This window comes from Leuciscus leuciscus, assembly GCF_965113295.1.
Source record: "Leuciscus leuciscus genome assembly, chromosome: 6".
Lineage (NCBI taxonomy): Eukaryota > Metazoa > Chordata > Actinopteri > Cypriniformes > Leuciscidae > Leuciscus > Leuciscus leuciscus.
In genome coordinates, this window is record NC_138730.1 from 12478279 (window position 1) to 12502743 (window position 24465).

At 37.6% G+C, this 24465-nt stretch overlaps 2 protein-coding genes across 2 annotated transcripts; one reads left to right on the forward strand and one right to left on the reverse strand.

The window, feature by feature from the left end:
• The first annotated feature begins 295 nt into the window (after positions 1–295).
• Positions 296–10553, forward strand: thoc1 (THO complex 1). The gene is made up of 21 exons (XM_082174376.1): positions 296–417; positions 836–909; positions 1047–1107; positions 1202–1271; positions 1350–1468; positions 2436–2484; positions 3177–3272; positions 3353–3435; positions 4867–4940; positions 5425–5533; positions 6079–6213; positions 6308–6408; positions 6520–6586; positions 7249–7299; positions 7390–7460; positions 7684–7779; positions 7868–7933; positions 8018–8101; positions 8189–8336; positions 8981–9065; positions 10177–10553. Exons 1-21 carry the CDS (start codon positions 367–369, stop codon positions 10452–10454), a joined length of 1968 nt encoding a protein of 655 aa, XP_082030502.1. The 5' UTR covers positions 296–366; the 3' UTR covers positions 10455–10553.
• Positions 10554–10584: 31 nt separating this feature from the next.
• On the reverse strand, positions 10585–22898 carry usp14 (ubiquitin specific peptidase 14 (tRNA-guanine transglycosylase)). The gene is made up of 16 exons (XM_082174377.1): positions 22741–22898; positions 20210–20355; positions 20085–20117; positions 19139–19243; positions 18932–19035; positions 18779–18837; positions 18466–18596; positions 18251–18331; positions 15295–15377; positions 13833–13947; positions 13685–13750; positions 13475–13567; positions 13250–13381; positions 13111–13171; positions 12919–13026; positions 10585–11309 (listed from the first exon to the last, which is right to left on the reverse strand). Exons 1-16 carry the CDS (start codon positions 22754–22756, stop codon positions 11173–11175), a joined length of 1470 nt encoding a protein of 489 aa, XP_082030503.1. The 5' UTR covers positions 22757–22898; the 3' UTR covers positions 10585–11172.
• Positions 22899–24465: the final 1567 nt, after the last annotated feature.

The window sequence follows — 24465 nt, forward strand, 5'->3', positions numbered from 1 at the left end:
CACAGCGCACACAACACTCCTGTCGTCAATACATGGGAAAACAGTAACTTGTGTTTCTTTTTTGAAAAGTAACTCCGATATTTTGATGTTTTTTAACAGTAATGCATTACTTATTATCTGGAAAATAATAAAGAGATGAAAGAACCGTACTGTTATTGATCTGCCAAGCTGGTATATTGAATATTATATTATAATGTGAGACGTACTGGTCAGATTGCAGGGAAAGAAAAGAAAAATCGGAAGAAATAACTCATGAATCAGTCCAGTAGGTGGAGATATGCGCATAAAATGTGTATCGCCAGTAAACGAAGAAGAAGGAGAACCGGAAGTAGAACGAGACAGACAAAGCGCCTGTAAAGAGTAAAGATGTCTCCTCCGTCTCTCTTCGACTTCACCGAAGCCAGAGATACATTTACGGTAAATTAATAGTGGAGTGTCATCACAACTATGTTAATATAAAAATAAAAATGTTTATTTTGTTTGTTTTGTTTCTGCCTCTTGTCTAATGTAATATTAGACCTTATCCTTTTATATGTTTATAATTAATTAGGCCTATTGGACACTTATATGTCATATGTATGTACAGTAATTTGTTGGTGATTGCTTTAAAAACGATGATGATGTTTGTGAAGGCCATAATAATGCCTTCTTACTGATTGAAAAACATGGTATTAATATGCAACATGTCCAAAATAAAATGTACACTATAAGTGCTTAATAAAACTTTATTACTTTGGTATTATTATTATCATCATCATCCATGTAATGTCATAATAGGATCACATCAGTCAGTGGCTCAGTCGAAGTCATGCTGTTTTCTGTGTGTTGTTTGCAGGCTGCCACTAAAAGTGCTGTGGACATCAGGAACTGTAAACCCCTGACCAGCGCGTTCAGTCATCTGCCTGGAAAGTAATAACTGCTTTTTATTAATATAATCATGCTTTTAATTGCGCTGCAGGGAGTTGGTTTATTACGCTTGAACTCCAGAGATGTGTTTGAATGTATATTAGTTTCGTACTGCTGTTGAGATGTGTGATTGTTCACAGTGAAACTGAGAAGAAGGCCACTCTCGATCAAGCTCTGCGTGGAGTTCTGGAAGAGCAAATAGTGAGTCCATGTGTGCATTATTTATGATCTTGGAACATTGGCATACATGCAATTATTTTGCGTGCGAGTCCGATGATTGCATTTTATGTTGAAGGTGAAGCAGAAAGTGAATGTTGAAGATTTCCTTTCTCTGATCTACATCAGTATAGATGGCGTGACTGAAGGTACACCTGTTAGTCTGCACATACAGCAGTGCTTATGAAAACTGATCCGCAGATCATCAATCTCTCGTGTCTACACAGGCATCTGCTCTGCTACCACTCCTTTCCTTCTGCTGGGAGACGTTCTCGACTGTCTTCCTCTGGATCAGTGTGACAAGATCTTCTCCTTTGTCGAAGAAAATGTCTCTACATGGAAGTCTGTAAGTTTGGAGCTTTTAGTTGGTAGTGCTTAGTTTTTGTTATAGATATAAATTAGACAGATATTTAGAGGCCAGGTACCAAAGGAGTGTCGAAACCTGTTGTATTCATTAGTTTTCTTCTTATTCTTCCACCACTGAAGTCTATAGTAGCCCATAGAACCGAAAGTTGTGACATTTTGCACACAGAAAGTGGACCATTGTCCCATAGAAAATGAGTAATCTCTATTTCAAACCATCCAGAGCCACCAACTGCTCACATTTTCACACCTATATGCTAATAACTTTTGAGCCGAGTTGAATGTTTCTATATCCTCCTGAAGTTTTTCAGAAAAACCTTTGTTTTCAAATCTGTGCAAGACGGTTCAGGCAGTCTTTCTAAGTTTCTAATGTCGTCATCATTAGAAAATGCTGGCAAAAACTTATAGAAAGTTATGTTTTTACATCAGCCTTTCTCACAATTGATGAAGAAACCCATTAGTGTAGTCAACAGGTTCAGCACAGTTGCTTAACTGAACAGTTTGTCCAAAAAACAGGAGACTAGTCTACTTGGATTCAGTGTGGCAGACCGAGCAATGCTTAAATCAGTGGAGCTATACATTATTTTACCATGTTGGCCATTTTGGGTATCAACAGTTTTGAATTTTATAGTAAAATGCATTATTTCAACTCATTTGTTCAATCAGAAAAGAAACCACTGATGTAATAACCTGGCTGATTGTGTTCTTGTGTATCTTGTGGAATATGTTCAAACATAGTTCATGTGCCAAAGGGATGCTGACAAAAGTAGCGTTAATGCCACTTTATGTTAATGGATATGGCTATCATAAACCAAATGAGATATTTACACCATTTACAACATTTGAATGGATTTTAAACCAGCTGTCAAAAATAATGATCAGAATGGTTTGTTCAGTGTATTTGTTTTGCAACTATATTTATGTGTTTGCTCTTTCTTTCATGTTCACAGAATACGTTTTACTCCGCTGGAAAAAATTACTTGTTAAGAATGTGCAATGGTGAGTTTCAAGTTTATTTACATCTATATTTATAGATTAAACACTTGATCCAGTCCAAACAGCTTCAAAGCAGTTTTACTGTCAAATCTGTGCAAATGTTTCTTAAAGTAATTTTAACATCTAAGCAGTCCTACTGAGAGTAATACATTTTCTTCCTGGTTTTACAGTATACTGTCAATTTCTTTTTTCTTTTTAGCAAAATAAGTTAAGCAATTTTCAACTTTTTTTGTAAGTTATACAAGAAGTCAGTTTAATGTAATTGAAATTGAAATTACTTAAATGTCGAAGTTGATTGTACTTAATTTAAGGCAGCAACTTTATTTAATTGATGGATTTCTCTTCAAATGTAAACACTAAAGCTTCAAACAGCTCCTTTCTCTTGGATACAGATGTGGGCTGTGCTGAAATCACACACAGGGGTTGTAGTTTGTCTGTCAGTGGAAGTCAAGTTGATTGGTGTTAAAAAGAAGGGTCTGTAATCTAGATTTAAACTGGCAGATGTTCTGCTTCTGATGAGTAGAAGGACCGTTTTAGAGTTTAGGTGTTTCATGGAAAAATAATCTAGCTCCCACAGACGGATTTGCTGTTCAGAGTCTTATGAACTGGCCATGTGCACACACTCGACTCAAGTACATCAGTATTCTTTACGACTGTGCTGAAGGAGCCTGACATGACCATGTGTTTGTCCACAGACCTCCTCAGAAGACTCTCTAAGTCTCAGAATACAGTGTTCTGTGGACGAATCCAGCTGTTTTTAGCACGTCTCTTCCCTTTGTCCGAAAAATCAGGTATACTTTTTTACATTAGTTGTTTTTCTTAGTTCTTTGCTCATTGGTTGTTTTTGACAGGTTTGTCCTCTGTGTTACAGGACTGAACTTACAGAGTCAGTTCAACCTTGATAACATCACCGTGTTCAACAAGAATGAGCAGGATAGCACTCTTGGACTGCAGGTAAAGTTATGATGCATATTGGGCTTGATTTACCTGCATATGAGAAGATAATGTTAAAGTCAAGGTTTTAATGTTGTTTGTGTCGGTTTCCTGTTTTTAATATGCTTTAAGACAAACCATGTGCAAATTCATAAGTCAACACTGTTGCTGAGTATTTTCAGTGAACCAAAGACAGTCTCAAAAACACGGTTTGAAATCGCTGGTGTTTCTGACGTCACAAACATGTAACCAATGCGGCGGGGCTTTTCTCCACTGAAGCTGTTTAAAGCGTTTCTGATGCTGATTTTTAGAAGGCATCTGTCTGACTCTGAGATGGTGAACGCGAACATGGTTTGTGGAACATAAGCATCACATTATTAACTGTTTGATAACGTAGTCACAAGCAAAGGGCTACCGAAATTGTAAAAAGCGATACATAAAAACGCATTCTGAGACATGCAAGCCTGTATAATTCACTCTTCCTCTGCTTCTTCTGAATCAGTTTCTGGTTCAAACATATATGGCTGAAGTAAACCTATATATCCACTTGCCACTGTGCAGCGTTTACTACAGTGAATCTGCATCTCCAACTACAAGTGGATCAGCTAGGCCGATCTGCTGTGTTTGAGTGGAGGCGGAGACTAATATGCATATTCATGTATCTACATATACGAAATTAAGCAAGAGTGTAGAGTTACATTCAAGCTATTTTAAGGCACGAAGAAGAAATTTTCACGGGGAAAAAACGCTTAATTTTGTTTATCGAAGATGAGTTTAAGGGATAAAATTATTGGCTGCAGGGGGACCTCAGAAAATCCACATACTTTATGTACATCTTTGGAATAATGCATAAAAAAACGCTGGCTGGAAATGACGATGTGCATGAATTCAATTGAGGCGGATAAATGTTTTATCCCAATAAAAAAGGCGTTCTCAATATCCTCTAAGAAGACATGGCATAAACGATGATGGAAACGCATTTACCGAATCAAACGCATTCGCACAGCTTCTCTAATCTTGGTTTGATCCTTCTGAAATGCCTGAGCCAAAGTCTGTCATCGGGATGATTTGTTTAATTCCCCTGCCAGAAGAGTCCCGAACACCAGGCGTCCGAACGCAGGAGAACATGACAGCGTTTATTGCGTTTTGTCTGCGTTCTCTGTCTTCTCTATGCTTTTCTTCTCCATCATAAATGCCTCACAGTTTCTTGCCTGTTTGTGGCAACTTCCATTTTTATTTCAGATATTTTGTCATATATTTTGCCAGTTTCCCAGGAAGTGATGATTTTGTCCTCTCGAACATGAAATGCTGCATCATTCGCAGATGTTTTATTGATATTCCAATTTTGCACATAAGTTAAATTGACATCTTGAATGGAAACATAGCCAGTTAGACACCTATAGAGAGTTGTTCATCAGATGTCAGACATGTTTTTGTGTGTTTTTTTCCCAGCATGCAGAAGTTAAGGAGGATGGGATGGAGGTGGAGGAGGGAGAGATGGGTGACGAAGATGCACCTGCTCCGTGGTAAAAGATATTTGAGTTTTAAGTTACAAAGTCAGTGGCTGGCTGTGTCCGAAATCGCATACTTCCCTACTATATAGTAGGCGAAAGGCAGTATGTGACAAGAGTAGTATATCTGAATTCACAGTACTCATAAAAGAGTAGACAAAAAGTACCCAGATCACCCACTTCTTCAGGTGAGATTCTGAAGTGTGTATATGATGGACACTTTACTATCCCATGAGGCCACAGGAGAGGATTTGTGAATGGCAGTGAAGTGATGTAACTGGCGCCGGTAGGTCACATGATAATGACATCATAGAGGATGCAGTACGTCCAGGTTACGTTCATACTTTGCGAGCGCTAAAGAAGAACGATCCATATAGTAAGTACTGATTGGAAATAGAGTATGTGATTTCGGACGCAGCCCAAGTCTTGCGTTTGCTTTATTTAGCCTGTTATCAGACTCTTGTTTGTTAGTCTAATTCAGAGGGCTTTTGTTTTGCAGCTCCATTCCTATTGACTACAACTTGTACAGAAAATTCTGGACCCTGCAGGACTATTTCAGAAACCCGGTACAATGCTACGACAAGTTCTCATGGATGACTTTCCTTAAGGTAGTGGATTTTTTTTTTTTATCCAAACCAATATACAAAAATCAGTTAATATTAATGAACTGTACTTACTACAGGGTTATGGTTAGGGTTAATCACTTAGAAAATTATGCATCATTATTATGTTATTACTAGTACATGTAACAATGTAACAAGGTCACCTCAAAATAGTGTTACCAAAACCTCTTCCTCGAAAGCAGTCCTGTTGGTTTCATTTGAGGTGAATATATTTTATGAAGGGCAAAGTGGTGATAGTTCATGAATCAACTCTTGAAGAGTTTGCACTTCTAAGCTTCTCTTAAAATTTGGTTATTAATGTAATTTTAAGTCATTTGTCTACATTTAGAACTTTAACCATTTAAGACCAAAGTATATCAACACTGTGGTTGTCCGTAGTGGATGTCATGAACTATATCTGCGGTTACTCTTATAGGACACATTTGTGAGCTTGAGGGGAACTGACTAGAAACATCTGAAAAGGGAAAACTGACAGGATTGGTCCACATGCATCTTGTTTTAATGTTCCCTCCCTTGTATTCTGTGTGCAGTATTCAGATGAGACTCTAGCTGTGTTCAAGAGCTATAAGCTGGATGACATGCAAGCGTCGAAGAGGAAGATGAAGGAGATGAGGACCTCTGCTGGAGACCATGTCTACTTTGCCAAGTTCCTCACCAGTGAGAAAGTCAGTTCTTCCAGTCTTTCAATCAACTATTCAATAAAAAGAAACCTCCAGTCATTGACCTGATAACACAAGGCCTTTTCCCATCTCTCTGCAGTTGATGGACCTTCAGTTGAGTGACAGCAACTTCAGACGACACATTCTGCTTCAATACCTCATCCTCTTCCAGTATCTCAAGGGCCAGGTCAAGTTCAAGAGGTCAGGGGAAACCGCACGCTTATCTTTTCCAGCTGTGAAGATAAGTTTACCCTGCTGTCAGTGTCAATAAATGTGTTTTTTTCTTCTGCAATTTGTCTTTAACCTTTGCAGTTCCGGCTGTGTTTTGAATGATGATCAGTCTTTGTGGATTGAGGACACAGCTAAACTAGTATATCAGGTCAGTCTTAACCTTACGTGTCACTGATTGGAGGTGTGTGGCACATATTAAGAGAGTACACCTATGTTCCCAGATATGAAAAAGTGTCCCATGTTCCCAGGGTCCTATGTTCCCCAGTTCAATGGTCTGTTAACGCACTGTAAATAAACTTTTTAAAAGTTCAGGACTACATTTGCCCTCTCAACTTTATAAACTTCTAACCCTAATCTAAGGAAGCAATGACCTTTTGTGATATTCCAACCGTTTGTTTAGTTCCCTGATATGATATTGAGAGCCATGCGGCAGTGCAGAGGAGCAGAAAACCCCTTTGACAAGTTCCACAATATCCCATGTCATATTAAGCAAATATAAATGGAGACCTTTTTCAGGTTCCCTCACTGTAAAATATAAACCCATAAAATGTACATTAAAAAACAGCATCTGTGGATGCCAGCACTTTGACATAAAAACATGGGAGCAGCATTTTACGTTTTATGCGAGTGAACTTAAATTTACTGTATTTCATTAACTTACATGATGTTAACACATATAGGCAATAGAACCCTATGTTTTCTTAAGAATCCTGGGAACAGTGGACCCTGGGTACAGCAAACAGGAGTGACTTCTGTATTAATCACTCCGCTGTGTCGTACTGTGTTATTACTATTTCCTTACCATTGCAGTTACTGAGAGAAACCCCTCCTGATGGTGACAAGTTTGCATCTATGGTTGAGGTAAGTAGTGTCTGTAAAGTATGCATATGGGCGTATGGGTTTTAGGTTTCGCTCTCATCTTGAGAAATGTATGAATTATGTCTCCAACAGCACATCCTAAACACAGAAGATAACTGGAACTCTTGGAAAAATGAGGGCTGCCCAAGCTTTGTGAAAGAAAGGTATTGAATAAAAACAGCACACGAACAGCTTTATCCCATTACACATTAGAGACACACTGCATTCATGCGAGGTTAATGATGACCTTTTTTCTAGACTTTATCATATTGTACTTATACTTGGAAAAAAAATCTTCTGTTCATCTCTCATTAGTTTGCCGTTTTGCTCACTGCTATTTTTGAAGCTCTGAATGAATCTGTGAATCAAATCTTTTGTTTCTCTCAGACCCGCGGAGACCAAACCCATCCGCCCCAGCCGAAAGAGACAAGCACCTGAAGACTTTTTGGGGAAAGGTCCTGATCGCAAAATCATCATGGGAAAGTAAGATAATATTTGATTACTGTGTAACTCCATCGAGACTTCGGTTCAGATCTTAATTTGCGTTTCTGCTGTTCTTGACCATCAACAGTGACGAACTCACAAGACTCTGGAATCTGAACCCTGACAATATGGAGGCCTGCAAGTCAGAAAGCAGGTGTGTGTGTGTGTGTGTTTGGCAAACACTTGCTTAGAGGCTTTAATACGAGACATTTTGCATTAATACATGTCTTGTTTAAAGGGAATTCATGCCATCACTGGAGGAGTTTTTTGTAGAAGCTATTGAACAGGCAGATCCATCAAACATGGTGGAGGATGAGTACAAGTACATTAATCATTTACTCTCTTAAATCAACATGATTACAAACTATACCTCAGAATTAATGAATTCTTTGTCTTCGTCTTCCCTCAGAGTTGTGCGCAACTCAAACTACGGCTGGCGAGCCTTGCGATTGCTGTCCAGGCGGAGTCCTCACTTCTTCCAGCCCACCAATCAGCAGTTCAAGAGCCTGGCCGACTATCTGGAGAACATGGTCATCAAACTGGCCAAAGAGCTTCCTGTGAGTGGACATCCACCTTATCAAACACTAGTGGAGTTTTCTAGAAAAGTAGATAACATTCAAACTTATGCTTGACCAATAGAGCCTTTTCAGTGGCTAATATTGATGGGCTTTCGCGTCGGGTAGCTATTAGCAACTCAGTTATAGGAACTAGCCTCCAGGGTGGACCCCGACTTCTACATGTTCCTCCTGTGCGAAAGCCGTATGCAGTGCTGTCAACACATTTTGCCGCCCTTGGTAAATATTGCCATGGAAACTTACATGCAGTCTTTTTAGCGATACACGCCTGATCATCTAATGATGTATGTGGAATAACAAAAACAATATATCAATTAATCGCCCATCCCTAGTTTAAAGGGGGAGGTAACTATGGTTATTAATCCAAAACTCCTCTTTTTTTACTCATTGGAATTTGCAGCTGTGCCAATAATTTTGGCACATATTTTGGAGAAAAACATTTATTCCACATATATTTTAGTTTTGCTCGTATTTATGAAGGATGCCCGTATTAGTGGAGGACGATGTATAATATAATTTAAGTGAGACACAAACTCACTCAAATATTTTGATTTACTATTTTACTCAGATATTCAGTATTTTATGAATGCATAAATGTGACAGAATGTTTGTTTTTCTTTTAACAGAAAGACCTTCCTTCTGAGGAGATAAAAACCGGAGAGGAGGATGATGATGAGAATGGAGATAACCTGTTGAAAGAGAGCAATGACAGTGAGTCTCTGTTGCTCTTTTTGTATTATTAAACCTCAAGACTTTTTCATTGCTATATCCTCCACTGGACTCTGTTCACACTAGACTGTTTGGATCAGAACGGCATTATCGAAAGTGGCAGCTGTTGCTAGGTAACAACTACACTGAAGAAGTCAGCGAAATGAATGGTGTTGCTATTAGTAAAACATACACTCATGGTAATTATAGCTGAAAGCCGTCCTCCAAACCTAAGGTAGGGACAGGGTTGGGAAACACTGCTTCAGGGCTCGGTGGCGAGCATATCATATCAAGATTTATAATGACACACCACTGCATTCGTAAAATAAAGCTTTTTTTCTTTTTTGGTCAGAATTCCAAAAGACACTCAAAATGGCCGGTATGAAAATTGGGCTTGGTTTATCTCTGTGTGCTGCACTAAATCTAAAAGTCCAGTCTTGTAATATAAATAAAATAAAAAAGGCCAATTTAAAATAGCCGTTTTTCTTATTTCCTTTCCAAAACTGCTCCTCAGGTCATGCGTGTGATGTGAGGTTGTCCGGTTTCATCTCAACACACCAGTGTTTCAGAGATGCAGCCTCACCTCTACTTTGGCATAAACACAACTTTTTTTGCCAGCTTGGCCTCACAATGATCTGAGCCAATTTTCATGATGGACTGAACCGTTTAAGACGAGTAGGTTATGACAATTCGAATTGGAAATTTCTTAAACTGTTATGCATTCAACTCAGAAATTGGTTATAGGCTTTGTTCATGCTAATAATTATTTTAATTATAGAGTATCTTCAAATCCCTGAACTGCTCAAAGTTTCACCTAACACACAAGTCCTATTTTTTTATTACATTTTTTTACCATATAGTTCTATGGGTTGCCAAACCTAACGATTACACAAGAGGTCTTTGCCCCGTGGCTTCACCCTTAAAAACATATAAACAATATGGATGCCCGTGGTTTGCCTTATCTCCGAGAACTCCTTTCAGCGAGTCAGTGGAAGTAAGGTAGATTATGAAATCCAAGAACAAGTGGTCACATGAGATAAACGGCTACTGCTTTATGAATGGTGTAGATTTAGGAGCGTTTAGTTTGACTCAAAGTGAAATGGTCTTTGTCCAGGTCCCAGCATTCGGAGCAAGGCGGTGACCAACAGTCAGATGGACGAGATCGCAGCCAAGCTCGGGTCCCGGTGGAAGACGCTGGCGGATCAGCTGGAGATGAGCGAGAAGGAGATCCGCGTGATCGAGTCGGACAGCGAGGATGTAGAGCTACAGGCTAAGATGCTGCTGGTGGCCTGGCAGGACCGAGAAGGCCCTCAAGCCACGATGGAGAGCCTGGTCACGGCCCTCAACACCGCTGGATTCAGGAACATCACAGATGGCCTCAACGAAACATAACCTTTTTCTTCTTCCGTTTTAACTATTTGATATGTTTTTGCTGTACTTCGATGAGTTGTTCACTTTACATTGTTTAAATAAATGGTCATTTGAAATGAATCAAGTTTTGTTTGTAAAATACACACAAGAGTGTTAATGGCATGTTTATTTGTCTTCACGGTTTATGAAAAGCCAGTAAACAATAACTTATTACAGAGGTAAATTCTCTTTGTTTGATTGTTTCTGAGTATTTCAGGACAGATAAGTTTACAGTGGCATTTGTTGCATGGCAGCTTGAAGACAGAAGCAGTAATCGAGCAGAAAAACATCCTCTCAAAGTGCTTTGATATGAAATCCACCTTTGATAGATCAGACACAACAGATCCCAGTATCACACAACTCCTTGTTTTACATGTCCAAAACTTGTGGCCAAGAGCATCTTTAGATACCAAGTCACTACTTCTGTCTATTGAGCATGAACACCTTTTCACAGGCTTAAAAAATATTCAATGCATATAGAAAACATTAAAAAATAAAGTCCAATAAAAAGGATCAGGTCCATCAATCTACCATCCATGAAAGGGGGAAAACACCCTTAACAGACACGCCACTCGAGTTGATGCATGAAGAGTTCAGAAATTAAGGTCGTGTTTTTAAAGACACAAATTTATTTGCACATCTATACAGACAGTGCTTTGAAAATGGCAATTATGGTTTAAGTTTCTCCTGTGAAACACCGTTACTCAAGTATTTCCAGACGCCGGGGGCCGTACAGAAGGACATATGCTATATGCCAATCGCCTCCACCAGACAGCTTCAGGATGTCCTCAGGGGTCACCACGCTGACCTTGTCATCGTCAAACTTCATCCATTCATCTGTTCAGAGAGAGAGTGAAGTATCAATACCAGATACAACAGCAAAGCATTCATTAGCAGGGGGATCCAATCCTGGCTAAAACTACTAATCAAGGTCTTAAAGGGATAGCTCACCCAAACATTTAAATTCAGTCATTAATTATTCACCCTCATGTCATTCCAACCCAATAAGACTTTCATCTTCAGAACACAAATGAAGATCTTATTGATGAAATCTGAGATTTGCTCGACGTGCTGCTTAACATGATAATGAACCTCATTGGTTCTCATACGTCAAACGATCATACTTGAGCTTCCGTTAATCATAACTGATGTGTGAGTTGATGAATGTGAATAAAAGCCTAAATTCAATCTGTTCATCATATAAAGCTTTCGAGTCTTTGCAGAAAATTTAGACTAAACCGCTCAATTCATATGGATTAGTTTTGTGATCTCTTTATGAACTTTTTGAAGCGTCAAAGTTTCAGGGACAGATATCGCTCAGATTTCATCAAAAAGTTAATTTGTGTTCCGAAGATGAACAAAAAGCCTTACGGGTTGAGAACAACATGAGTGAGAGAAAATGACGACAATTTTCATTTGTGGGTGAACTATCCCTTTAAAGGACAAGTTCGGTATTTTACACTTAAAGCCCTGTTTACAGATCGTATCTGATGAAATAGAACGGTTAAGATAAAAATTTGGACACATGCTGCTGTCCCGAGAATTTTAGGTTTATTTCGCTTTTGTGGACCTATTTTGCCAAATGCGTCACACCCGTGATTCTTCCGTTGAGAGCTTGAATAATAGACACTCCAGCCCAGTTGGTGGCGATAATGCACCTTTGCCAATTGCAAGCAAACCACGGGCATTTCATTGAATGCACAGAAGAAGCAGAAGAAGAAGCGGCGGAGTAATACCGTAAAGGTGCTGCGGTCTCACAGCTAGAAGTGCTTTGAGCATGTAGATACTGTAGTTCAAGAGCTATGATGCACTGCACACAAAAACATCTATTTGAGACTCGAGTTATTTTGAGATTGCATGCAACAGCCGTGGTGAGTGCGTCATTTTAAACCGTGCTGCGCTAATCATAGTTATTTCCAGCACTTGATCAAACCACTTATTTAAAACATGACTTTTTTTCTCATGTTTTTGCATTTGTGTAGAATCTATTGAGCTCTTTTGTACCCTGTGCATTAAAGTGTACCGACAGTGAGTGATCTGGCTCACATCATGCTCTATGAAACCTGTCTATCTAACTCTACAGCGGTTGATCCAAACACTGCAATTATTTCTTATTCACTAGAATACAATGTAATGGCTTTCCCCACACATTTTACTTCTACCTTTTCCGCAGCGTTTTATTTAATTCTTTTGTGCACGGACGTGCGTGGCTTAGAGGGAACCGTGGGTACATAACTTTCCATAAAAAGCAACTAAAATGATGAGTTACTTTTTAGGGAATAATGAAATATTGTAATGGATTACTTGTAAAAGTAACATTACCCAACACTAGGAAACAATGCTATCAAGTCGCGTTTACAGTTACAAAGGCAAAAATAAAGACTATGCATATACATTTAACAAATAATGAAAGCAAAAACTTGATTTGACAACGACAATACTTGACCTTCTTTCCTTTTAACCCAGCCGACATAGTGGCCAGATGAACTGGATCGGCCCTGGTGCGTCAGAACCGCTTGCAGGTCGTAGTAACCGCTGTTGTTGGAGCCCAAGTCTGTGGAGAACAGCTTATAAATCAATCTGCAGACTCAACTTGCAGAACCATGTTGAAATTAGCAGCTTTGCAGTGAGTGCTCACCTTCAGAAAAACAGAAGGGTTCATATTTTTTATCCTTTGGAGCCCCAACCTTCTGAATCACCTATTGAATGAGAAACAAAATGTTAGATGGCTTTTCAAAAAGCACGAAGTGTTCAGCATGACGTCACAGGGCACTTGCTTTCGGCTGCTGTTGCATCTCCAATTTCTTGTCTTCATCCTCCTTAAACTTGGTCCTCATAGGAAGCATCTTCTCCTGAAGTTCAGGAGTGCACAGCTCAAAGACGTCCAGCATAAGAGGAAATTTGACATCCTAAATGCAGCAAAATTTAAGTTTACAATCAATGTATAGATATTTTGGTGACAACACCTGATATCCCAAACCCCTCCTCGGTAAAAGACCTACCTTGAGGACTTTGGCATTCACAGACTCTTTTTCTTTGTAAAAGAACCGCACCATTTGAACCGTGAGGTATGCCGGGAGACGGCTGATTTTGGACTTGAATGCAGAAACATAAAAAGTGACTGTTCATTGTATTCATGTACGAAAGAGGAAACATTGAACTTTGTTCAAACTTTGTGACAAAAGTCAGAAATGCCAAAAGGTAAAACATACCGATTTGATATAGAGGGCATTTCTTTGTAAGGATGGGGAGAACTTCGTGATGTCCTCCTGTAGCCTCTGGATATAATGAGAGACAGGTCAATATTAACAGGGATTGTGGGCACTGGTGGCTCATCTGCGTACGGGACGTTCCACTCACCAGTCGGAGTCCAGTGGCGAGATACTTCACTTCCTGGTTGATGAAGCAGCTGAGCTGCAGCTGGCTCTCTGAGCCTTTAGTTGGATCCTCGTCCTCTGACTCGGTACATTTCATACTGGACACATTAAGGTTAAGTACTGTAAAAATGGCAAACGTTCATATCTATGGCCCTGGTGAAAATTAAGACTACAAAACACATTACGCTCAGTCTGGCCATCCCCATAACATCATTATGGCTGCTAAGCATAATCGTGCAGTGAATTCAAAAGAGTAACATAATCAAATAGTCAGCGGGATTATAGATCATTCCCCCAAACATGAAATATCGATCATCCTTCTCGTATAAATTTTCTTCAGGAGTTCATTTCTCAGTGTTATCAGAGTAGCGTAAAGCCCAAAGTATTCTTCAGAAAATGAAGTATACCCGGGCCTTAAGTGAACTCAGACTACAACATCTGATGCGTAATCTGTCCACCTCCCAAACCAGCACATATCATTCAAATGACGATCTATTTATTTATCTTTAGGCCAGGCTGCCAACAAGCTATTACTTATGATCAGGGTGTGAATAATTTTAATCGTTTTACTAAATCCAAATCAGGTTCTGGGGGTGCGAGGGAATGATTCACTTAAGCAGGTAAACATTAGGGTTGGGTATCGATTGAATTGGACCAATTCCGATTCTGCTTATCGATTCTGATTCTAATCGATTACTAATTTCGATTCCAATAAAGAAATAAACGTAGTTATCATTCACATTTATTCTAAGTCTTATTGCAAAGCATTTCATTGTAGCTGAATACCATTAACAAAAGAAATCAGCAGGCTAAAGAATACGTTCACAAGAAATGTTTGCCTATATGGTTTAAAAATACCATAGCAAAAACAACTAGCCTAACTTATATTAATTTCAAGTATTATTAAAGACAAGTAAACACTCAGTAATTTAAAAAGAACAAATAAAATTAACAATCGCATAAAAAAATACCATTGAAATAAACAGGTATTCAGGTACAGAAACTAATCAAATGTAAAAAGACTGCACTTTATAAATAAAACATACATTACAAATATAGTTAAGGTTATTCAGTTTTTTGTTTGAGGACGTTTTTGTGTGTATTTGTCCGTTCAAGTGCAAAAAGATGCGGAAGGAACTCAGTATCACGCAGTACACAGTATAAGAGACGGCTTTCTGTGCGCGTGGATGTGTGCGCAGCACAGAAAACAGTGGATTCTTGAGCTTAAATAGTTTAAAGCCATATTAATGCACACAAAGGAAGCGATGAGAGGAATCAAACACGTATCTGAGTCTTGACCTTAAGTATTCGATTTTCGATTCCCAACCCTAGTAAACATTGAAGAAATGCAGTTTATTGAAGTAAAAACAGCGGCAGCACACAGAATCACTGACTGAGAGAGCACATGATATAGACTTGTACAACAGGCACTTATCAAAGGATACGTAGTTTCAATTTCAACACCAAAATACTGATCGATGAAATTCTTCTTTTTTGCGGCGACGGCAGCTCCACTATCACTGTCAGTCTGTTATTACACCAAAAACAAACAGAAAAAAAAATTATACATTATTTGTAAAATAGTTTTTTAGCTTCCAGACAAATATGATAAAGACCCATTTTATAACACTAAATGCTCTGCATTTCTGTAATGAAAGAGTTTGAATATATTAGGGTTGTCACGGTATTAAAATTCCAGTAGTCGGTACAAATACCAGTGAAATTTCACGGTTGTCAGTACCAATTTCAATACCATAGCAAGAACTAATTTATTATTTTATTGCACTATGTGAAAATACAAAAATATTAATTAAATTCAATGAGTTTAATTATGATGATACTAATTATAAGTAAATGTAAACATTTAAATGTATGAAGTAAACATTGCTTATAAAAAGATAGAACAAGTGGCATGTCAATTAGTGTTCATTTACACTCTAAGACTTAATGTACATCTATTTTGACGTACAGTATCAGATTGCTTCGTCCCATCGTTGCTATGGTTATATCCCTGTCAATCATTGCAGTTCATTATTCAATCTCGCAATTCAAAACCGATGTAAAGAAGCTTTGCAGTGTACACTATGGATGTTAATTTACACAAATTCCCATGATCGATCATTGTTTAAATTAATGATCAATTAATCATTAGCATTAATACTGCAATGGGTTTTTCATTTAAAATAAAAAGGCAGGTGGGATTGTAAAATGAGTTGATGTGATTGATCATTTCATTAAATTACTAATTTAATAATCAAATATAACGACTACAACATGTCACCAACGGCGCCTCAGATTGCGCGTGCTTGTCAGAATGTGTAAGTCCTGTTGTGGATGCGCTGAAACACGGCAGCTAAACCCAATGAATTCACAATGATTTATTACAATATAGTTCTCTCTATCATGATGTTATGTAATATGACAGTCCAAATCATAGCTATTATTAATCGTGCATTGCTGTTTGAGCTGAACACCGGCGTATTTTACTACAGCATCATTCTCAACCGTAGCATCCTATATGAGATCAATCAGATATATATATATGAAGAGTTCAGATGCAAAAGCCTCTAAATGCCATTTGAAATTTTCTTATAGAATGATCATTTTTATCAAGCTCGTATATTTAAATTCAATAATTTCACTTAAATGGCCATGAAGATTACCTATTAATTATAATTTAAGTGAAATTACTGAACTTAAATATACAAGCTTAATAAAAATGATCATTCTATAAGAAAATTTCAAATGGCATTTAGAGGCTTTTGCATCTGAACTCTTCATATATATATATATATATATATATATATATATATATATATATATATATAGGCCTACACAAAATAAACAATATTACAACTTATATTTGTACAAAACAAAAGGCTGTGAATGCACATGCAAACTTATAGTCATGAAGTTGTAATGCTAGCCTAAATGGTCCCAAACATAACTTCGGCACGCTCGCTTTTTTTTTTACTCGTGTCTGCTTTACGTGTTTCGCGGTTGAGCGGCACGTATGTGCATTAACCGGCTTAATCGACAATCGATGAGTTATCGATAATAGTTAATAAATTATTATCGACAATTAATCCCTAGTGTACTCAGTTAGATACACACTACTGTGAATATTGTCAAAAAAGCTGTCCACACTGCACAATTTAATCTCTTATTTACATCGCGTTTACACTTTTTTGGTTAAAGGATTCACGAGCATGTTGAGTGGATTATAACTAACTTAAACATCTCTGATTGGCATTCATTGCATTCATGCGCAACATAAGTCTGTGATTGGCTACAATGATCAACGCTTCAAAAACACGTTGTAAATAGAAACCTTTGATGCTCCTCACAGAGTTCAATACCAACTTGTAAACAAAGTATCTGTACTTTTTAATGTTTATGTATGAGTATATATATACAGTACCAGTCAAAAGTTTGGAAACGTTACTATTTTTAATGTTTTTGAAAGAAGTCTCTTATGCTCATCAAGCCTGCAGTTTAAAAAAAAAAAAAAAAAAAAAAACCCCAGTAATATTATGAAATATTATTACAATTTAAAATAATGGTTCTCTTTTTTAATATACTTTAAAATGTAATTTATTTTTGTGATGCAAAGCTGAATTTTCATCAGCAAGTACTCCAGTCTTTGGTGTCTTATGATCCTTCAGAAATCATTCTAATATGCTGATTTATGATCAATGTTGGAAACAGTTGTGCTGCTTAATATTTTTTTTATAACCTGAGATACTTTTTTCAGGATTATTTGATGAATAAAAAGTTAAAAAGAACTGTATTTATTTAGAATAGAAATCTTTTGTAACAATATACACTACCGTTCAAAAGTTTGGGAACAATAACTTTTTTTTTTTAAGAAATTAGTACTTTAATTCAACATGGATGCGTTAAATTGATAAAAGGTGATGGTAACGATTTATATTGTTAGAAATGTTTTTATTTTGAATAAATGCTGTTTTAATGAATAAATGCTGTTAACGTTTTACTCAATGAATCCTGAAAAAAGTATTCCAAAAAAATATATTAAACATCACAACTGTTTCCATCATTGATAATAACTGAGTATCAAATCATCATATTAGAATGATTTCTCAAGGATCATAAGACACCAAAGACTGGAGTACTTGCTGATGAAAATTCAGCTTTGCATCACAAAAATAAATTACATTTTAAAATATATTAAAAAAAGAGAACCATTATTTTAAATTGTAATAATATTTCATAATATTACTGTTTTTTTTTTTGTTGTTGTTGTGTTTTTTAAACTGCAGGCTTGATGAGCATAAGAGACTTCTTTCAAAAACATTAAAAATAGTAATGTTTCCAAACTTTTGACTGGTACTATATATATATATATATATATATATATAAAAAATACAGTAGCCTTGCCTCTGGTGGGGTTTCTAGTTCTTCAGGTTCTAATTTCTGCTGAAGGACCCGCATCATCTGGACCCAGCACTCATTGGCATCCTGAGTAAATGGAAAAATAACATGTATATATAAAAATGTTCCACTTTGACAGAACATATTCTGCTGAAATGTATTAAGCCAGAGATATGTATTAAGCCAGAGATATGTATTAAGCCAGAGATATGTGACCTGACCTGCTGAAGGTACTGGCCTTGGTCTCCTTTTTCGGCAAACTGTGGGAAGGCCATGTGCAGGAACTGCAGCAGAATGATGGGTGGAATGCTTGACGAGGTCTTATCCATGGACTCGTACAAATCACGCAGAGCTAAGAGAAGAATCAGACATGAGCTACATGCGGCCCACAAACCCTGTGGGATTCAGTATGGCTACACAGCTTGACTCTTATATGCATTAGCTTGGACATACTGATCCCAAATAGTTGGGGATATAAGTAATCAAAGAGTCAAGAATTTGGTAACCTCAAAACTGATAGTGGAAGTTGATCACCTGCTGTGATGTACTGGGAAGGTGCGTTAGCTCCAGAAGACCGCAAGGCACCAGAATACCTACAGATGGAGGCGAATTACCACAAAAACACATTGATGCATTACACCACATAACATCCGTGGACTTGACATGAAGGCCATGCCTAAACTGTACCTCCTGAGAGCGCCTTTGAGCTCAGGCACGGAGCGTAGACACTGCACTGTTGCATTCATGTAGCATGTGTTGCCCAGATTCGTCAATCCACACGGCAGCTCCATCTGAACATGACACAGATAGCAGAGATGATTTCACAGCTGTTGGCTTGTTTCTCTGATTCCTGCTAAAACACTGTAACAGCAGATCTATCGGCTGCAAACGTACGGCAGACGCGAGCTGCTCCTCCGTCATGTCCTCTACAAACATGGGTCGCACTACGGGCTCCTCAGGCAGGGCGTCAGCAGAGCCCATCATCAGAAGAGTCATCCCCTACATGGATCAAAACATCTATTTAGCTGAAGAAAACACACATTTAAAGTCAACATGAAACCATGGAGCCAGACCTGAGTTTGCAGTGAAAGCAACTGTATGCAAGTTTTTATTTTCACCTAGAAATATCAGTTTCAAAACTCGCCTAATGGTACACTGACTTCTAATAAGTCAAATGTCTTTTGATTCTTTCCCAAGCGCCCCTCTCAACGGTGTAGGTTTGGTGAGCAGGTTCAAAATTTTGCTAAATATGACTAAAACTAAATCAAAACTGGCTGTCAAAATGAATACTATATTTTAGTTACTTTTTATTGAATTATGTACAGTTTAGTTTTTTTGTAGTCGTGCATTATGAAGCACCCTGTTCCTGGAGGAACGCGGCTTCGTTATGTAAGGGCTGCATTGAGCTGAAATGACAAAGCTGCTCACTCGGAAGTTATCAATAAATCTTGCCAATCATCTTGTATTCTGAACTGGAGTTGTGTAATGGTTATGTATTTATACGATTTATGAACGGCTGTAACATTGTTTTTGGTAGTCCACCAAAACCTGAAGTGCTCCAGCAGTCACGCGATTAGCTGCTAGCCTGCTACGCTAGTCAGTCAGTCACGCGACTGCTCGCTGTTATAGACAAGCACGCGATTGGCCATCAACAAACGCACACAATAAGACCAGGAACGTGTATTAAGGAACGAATTAAATTAAGGTGTACTGTTGGATAATCTATTGTGGATCTTATGTTTCAATATTTAACTATTAGCTGCTGAACTCTTATTACAGGTCGACTCTTAAAGGGCATTTTCTGAATCTACCAGAAGTCAAGATACAGCCACATACTTACATTTTTCAACTTGATATTGCCCCACTCATCATCCTGGTGAACAAAAAGTAAAAGAAGTCACACACACATGCAATAACAGAGGACCGTAAATATGAAAGCTCTCCATTACAGATCCCAGCCAGTACCTTCAGTGTTCCTCCTTTCACCATGACTTTCTGTCTCTCCGGCTGAACTCCTGTTAGAGCGAAAAGCTGGGCTTTGAACACCATGGGCGGCTCCTCTGTGTTCAGCTCCACCGCATCAAACTTCTCCTTTCCCCATTTCACATTCACTAAGATATTCAAAGAAAAAAACAAAAGAAAAATCAAGACACAAAAAATTGTGACACAGCAAAATGATTCAGTACCACGCATCTGCACATTGCTGATAGTCTACAGAAAGAGAATGTGTGTGTGTGTTGCAGCTAATAAAACTTCATCAGAAGGCTTTGTATATTTTTTCTACATTCTCAAATGCCTTGGCCTCATATTTTTTGCAAGTTGAACTATCCCACATCGAAAGAGCACCGAGATACAGACTTCATCATACTTTGCATCTTGTGCTTTAAGAAAAGATGTATGGTTTTAATTAAAGCAGGGGTTTTCAAACTATCCCATGGTTCTCCACACCCAGTACTGCACATCTCAAATAACTCCTCAGCTGATCTGCAGAGTGCTGGAAACATGAGCTTGGCGTTTCCAATGGACTTTTTCACAGACAGTGATTTTCACAATTATTAACATAAGAAATTGTAAAATATTGATATATATATAAAAAAAAATGTATTGTACATTAATAACTACACTTATATTACCTTGGTGTTAAAAAGACAAAAAAATAAAAATGTGTTCAGAAGAACATAATCGTCACTTCCTGGGAAATTGGCGAAAAATCAAACAGCCCCTACATGTTGTTTGGGAGGGTTTCAAGAAAAATCCTCCTCGCTCATCCAAAAACAAACTCCAGCATATTCAGCTGTCAGACACGACTGGAACTTCAAACGGGACAGGGTTCTGTGGTCAGATCAAACTAATAAAAAAAGGGCTTTTTGGCAGCAAATCCACCAGATGGGTTCTGTGCAAACAGGGATTTAAAAAGTCCCCCATGCCCACGGTTAAATCTACCGCTCAATCTTTAATGTTGAGGGCATATTTTTTTGCTGGAGATTCTGGACATCTTGTTCAGATACATGGCATCATGGATTCTAGCAAATACCAACATAATACCAACGGCATCTCCTAGAAATCTTATAATGGGCCGTGGTTGGATCTTCCAACAGGATAGTGATCCAAAAACAAACATCAAAACAAAAATGGGCACAAAATGAAGCTTCTGCCATGACCATCTCAGTCCCCTGACCTGAACCCTATAGAAGATGAGTGGCTGAACTGAAGGGCAGAAGCACCAGCATGGATCTGGGAATCTGAAGGATCTGGAGAGATTCTGTATGGAGGAATGGTCTCTGATCTCCAAACTCATCAGGCGTTATAGGAGAAAACTCAGAGCTGTTGTCTTGGCAAAAGGAGATTGCAAAAAGTATTTAATAAAAGTGTGCCAATAATTTATGTCCAACGTGTTTCGGAGAAAAACATTTCATAATGTGATTTTGCCCCCACTTTTAATTATTTTACTTCAATGAATGGTTTGATTTTTGTGAATTGTTTGAATGAAGGATCAAAAAGATAAACAATGCAGATCATGTTTGATCATATTTATCAGGGGTGCCAACAATTGTGATCACAACTGTATGCGCATCTTGACAATTCCATCCAGCATCTTTTTAATGTGATATCCCAAAATGCGCATAACAATAGGCGGATGGAAACATGACTCATGACACTTGCTGCTTCTGAGAATCATACGGGAAACCTCCCAAATGTGTGGGGAGCTGGGAACAGCTTTAAAACACCTGCTTTACAAGTGACCCACAAGTAAATATATATTCATCTTTTACTCACCTTCATGTCTTTTAAAACAATACAATTTTATTTCTGCTTAGGTTAGTTTGAACCCCCATTAACACAGCTGACATATGAAACTACACACAAAACATGCTAACCACATGAGATGCTATAAAAAATAACACATGGAAGTTGTTACAGCAGTAAGACATATATAAATAATATAGCTTTAACACATTTATCACTGGAAATCCATTGCAGTGAACAAGTAAATATCTACAACACACCAGATTTGCAGCACGGCGGATACAAGCCATGATGCATCAGTTTTGATGTCTACAAGCTGTTCTATAGCCAATTTTGCAACAACAAAATGTTTTTAGTGTAACGTTAAAGTCTGTATCCACTGTTCAGTAATACTGTCTGTTGATTGAAAATGCTAATAGGTTAGTTTTAAAGGTATTTAAATAAAGTGTGAGCCGCCTAGCCAGCATGATAACATGCTTCATCACTAATAACGTTACTCAAGTCTGAACGTTTACATTTCACATCATACATTTCCATATAAAATAAACGCAACGCCTAAATACAAGTCACACCAGAACGCTTGCTATGGGATTTCTGCTTCTTGTTTAGCTTTCCCTCTGTTTTTAAACTGAAACCATCAACTGCGGCCTGAAGCTAATGTCTCATGCTAACGGCGCTGCCTCTTCTCAATTACCTCTTATCGTTTAAAGACTAACTATGATTTATGTCCAATCATACTGTGAACAGACCTGTAAATACGGGCATCTTTCTGTTTGCTTGTCCTTTAAACAGCTCTACTCCAAAGGCCGGGTTTTAAGTTGGGATGCGGAAGATCTGTGTGTCTTGTAACTTCATTCAAACGACAGCCCACAATGACGCTGCAACTGCATGATGACCAGATCGATGAGCTCGGCTAGCGACTAACTAACCTCACGCCAGATTACTATGACGAAGGATTGGGTTATGAATATTAATAAGGTCTTCCTTCTTCTTCTTCTTTTGAGATTTTATTGGCGAAACAACGATGGTCTTCCAGACCTTTCAGCCGTTTATTTATGAATATTAATTACATAATGATGAAGTCTTGAATAATGAGTCATTATTCCCAAGCAGTCCCAAAAAAAATCCTTAACACTAAAAGTGATACTTGAGGCCCACTCGCTGAAACCATTCACTCATAATCTTTAGACCAAGTCTGCAAAACTACAAGCACATTATACGCTTTAAACTCAGTTTGCAAAACTCTAAACAGTTCTCTACATTAGACACTTCAAAACTAACAGCTCTTGTGTTTCATGTGAGAAACACTACCATTTTAAATGCCACTCATTTACTGATGACCTACACCCAATGATCATGTGAAATAACTTATATAGCTTACATAAATTGATCAATTGGTCATAAATCAAAACTCTGTGTTTAAAAAAAAAAAATGAAATAAATTATTTTTACACCTTTGACAAAATCCTGTACTGCACACTGAACAAGCAAAAGAGTAACTAGTGTTTTTACATCTGAGTAGTTTGGTGTGTATGTTTGTGTGGAGTTACTACACACAAATAGCGGGGTTTTTTAAAGTTAAAATAGTTTCGAATGAAGTGTTTGCAAGAGACGTGTGACGTTTTGCATCTTGTGTGTGTGTTTTGTGGTTTTGTGTGTAGAGTTTATAGAAATGGAGTCATAGTTTAGTTTAAAAAATTGTAAGCATTTTTGAAAAACTGTAATACACTGCTTTTCCATTAGAGGGAGACCGTTTGCGGTAATATTTCTACATGAACATTTACTCGCTTACCTTTGAAACCTACTCTAAATCTACTCTAAAGTCCATCACAGGGAATAATATCATAATCTTTTATATAATTATAAAATATTGTGTTTCTACTGCGAAGACGTCAATAATAGCTAATAAAAAACAAAATGACATTTACCTCAGGAAAGTTATTCAAAGTCCATAATAGCCAGAATGGAGAGAGGACATATTGCTAAATATTTGCACTATATGTTTTATTTTTACTTAAAAACTGCTTAATTCATATATCATTGCCTTTTTTCATTCACTCACTAAAACTAGAAATGTTTAATCTGAATGTTTGTATTCAACTGATTTGTTTGAGTGTTAATTAGCCTTTTATACCTGACATACCAATTGAATATAATAGTTTGGGCTGTGTTCCCAAGTTTAACCTTCAATAGCAATGTGAGAAGTTCAGTCAAGTCAGTCAAGTCACCTTCATTTATATAGCGCTTTTAACAATATAGACTGTTTCAAAGCAGCTTTACATATATAATAGGAAATTAAAGTAACAGAGATTGTTTTGGCTTTACATCAGCTCTAGAATAAGAATAAAATAAAGGAGAGTAAGCCATTAGCCCTATAGTTCACGGCATTTGCAGATTTTTTCTTTAAAAATGACATATATTTAGAAATGAACTGGTATCGAATCACATTGAAAGCTTGTGAAACCTATTTGAAT

Excerpts from the sequence above, each read along its gene's own strand:
- thoc1 (XM_082174376.1), top strand. The coding sequence starts at position 367 with ATGTCTCCTCCGTCTCTCTTCGACTTCACCGAAGCCAGAGATACATTT. Across the intron at positions 6,214-6,307 it reads AGTTCCTCACCAGTGAGAAA|TTGATGGACCTTCAGTTGAG; the intron begins GTCAGTTCTTCC and ends ATCTCTCTGCAG. Across the intron at positions 8,102-8,188 it reads ATGGTGGAGGATGAGTACAA|AGTTGTGCGCAACTCAAACT; the intron begins GTACATTAATCA and ends GTCTTCCCTCAG.
- usp14 (XM_082174377.1), bottom strand. Across the intron at positions 20,118-20,209 it reads TGAAAGGAGGAACACTGAAG|GATGATGAGTGGGGCAATAT; the intron begins GTACTGGCTGGG and ends TTTGTTCACCAG. Across the intron at positions 18,597-18,778 it reads TTCCCAGTACATCACAGCAG|CTCTGCGTGATTTGTACGAG; the intron begins GTGATCAACTTC and ends TTCTTCTCTTAG.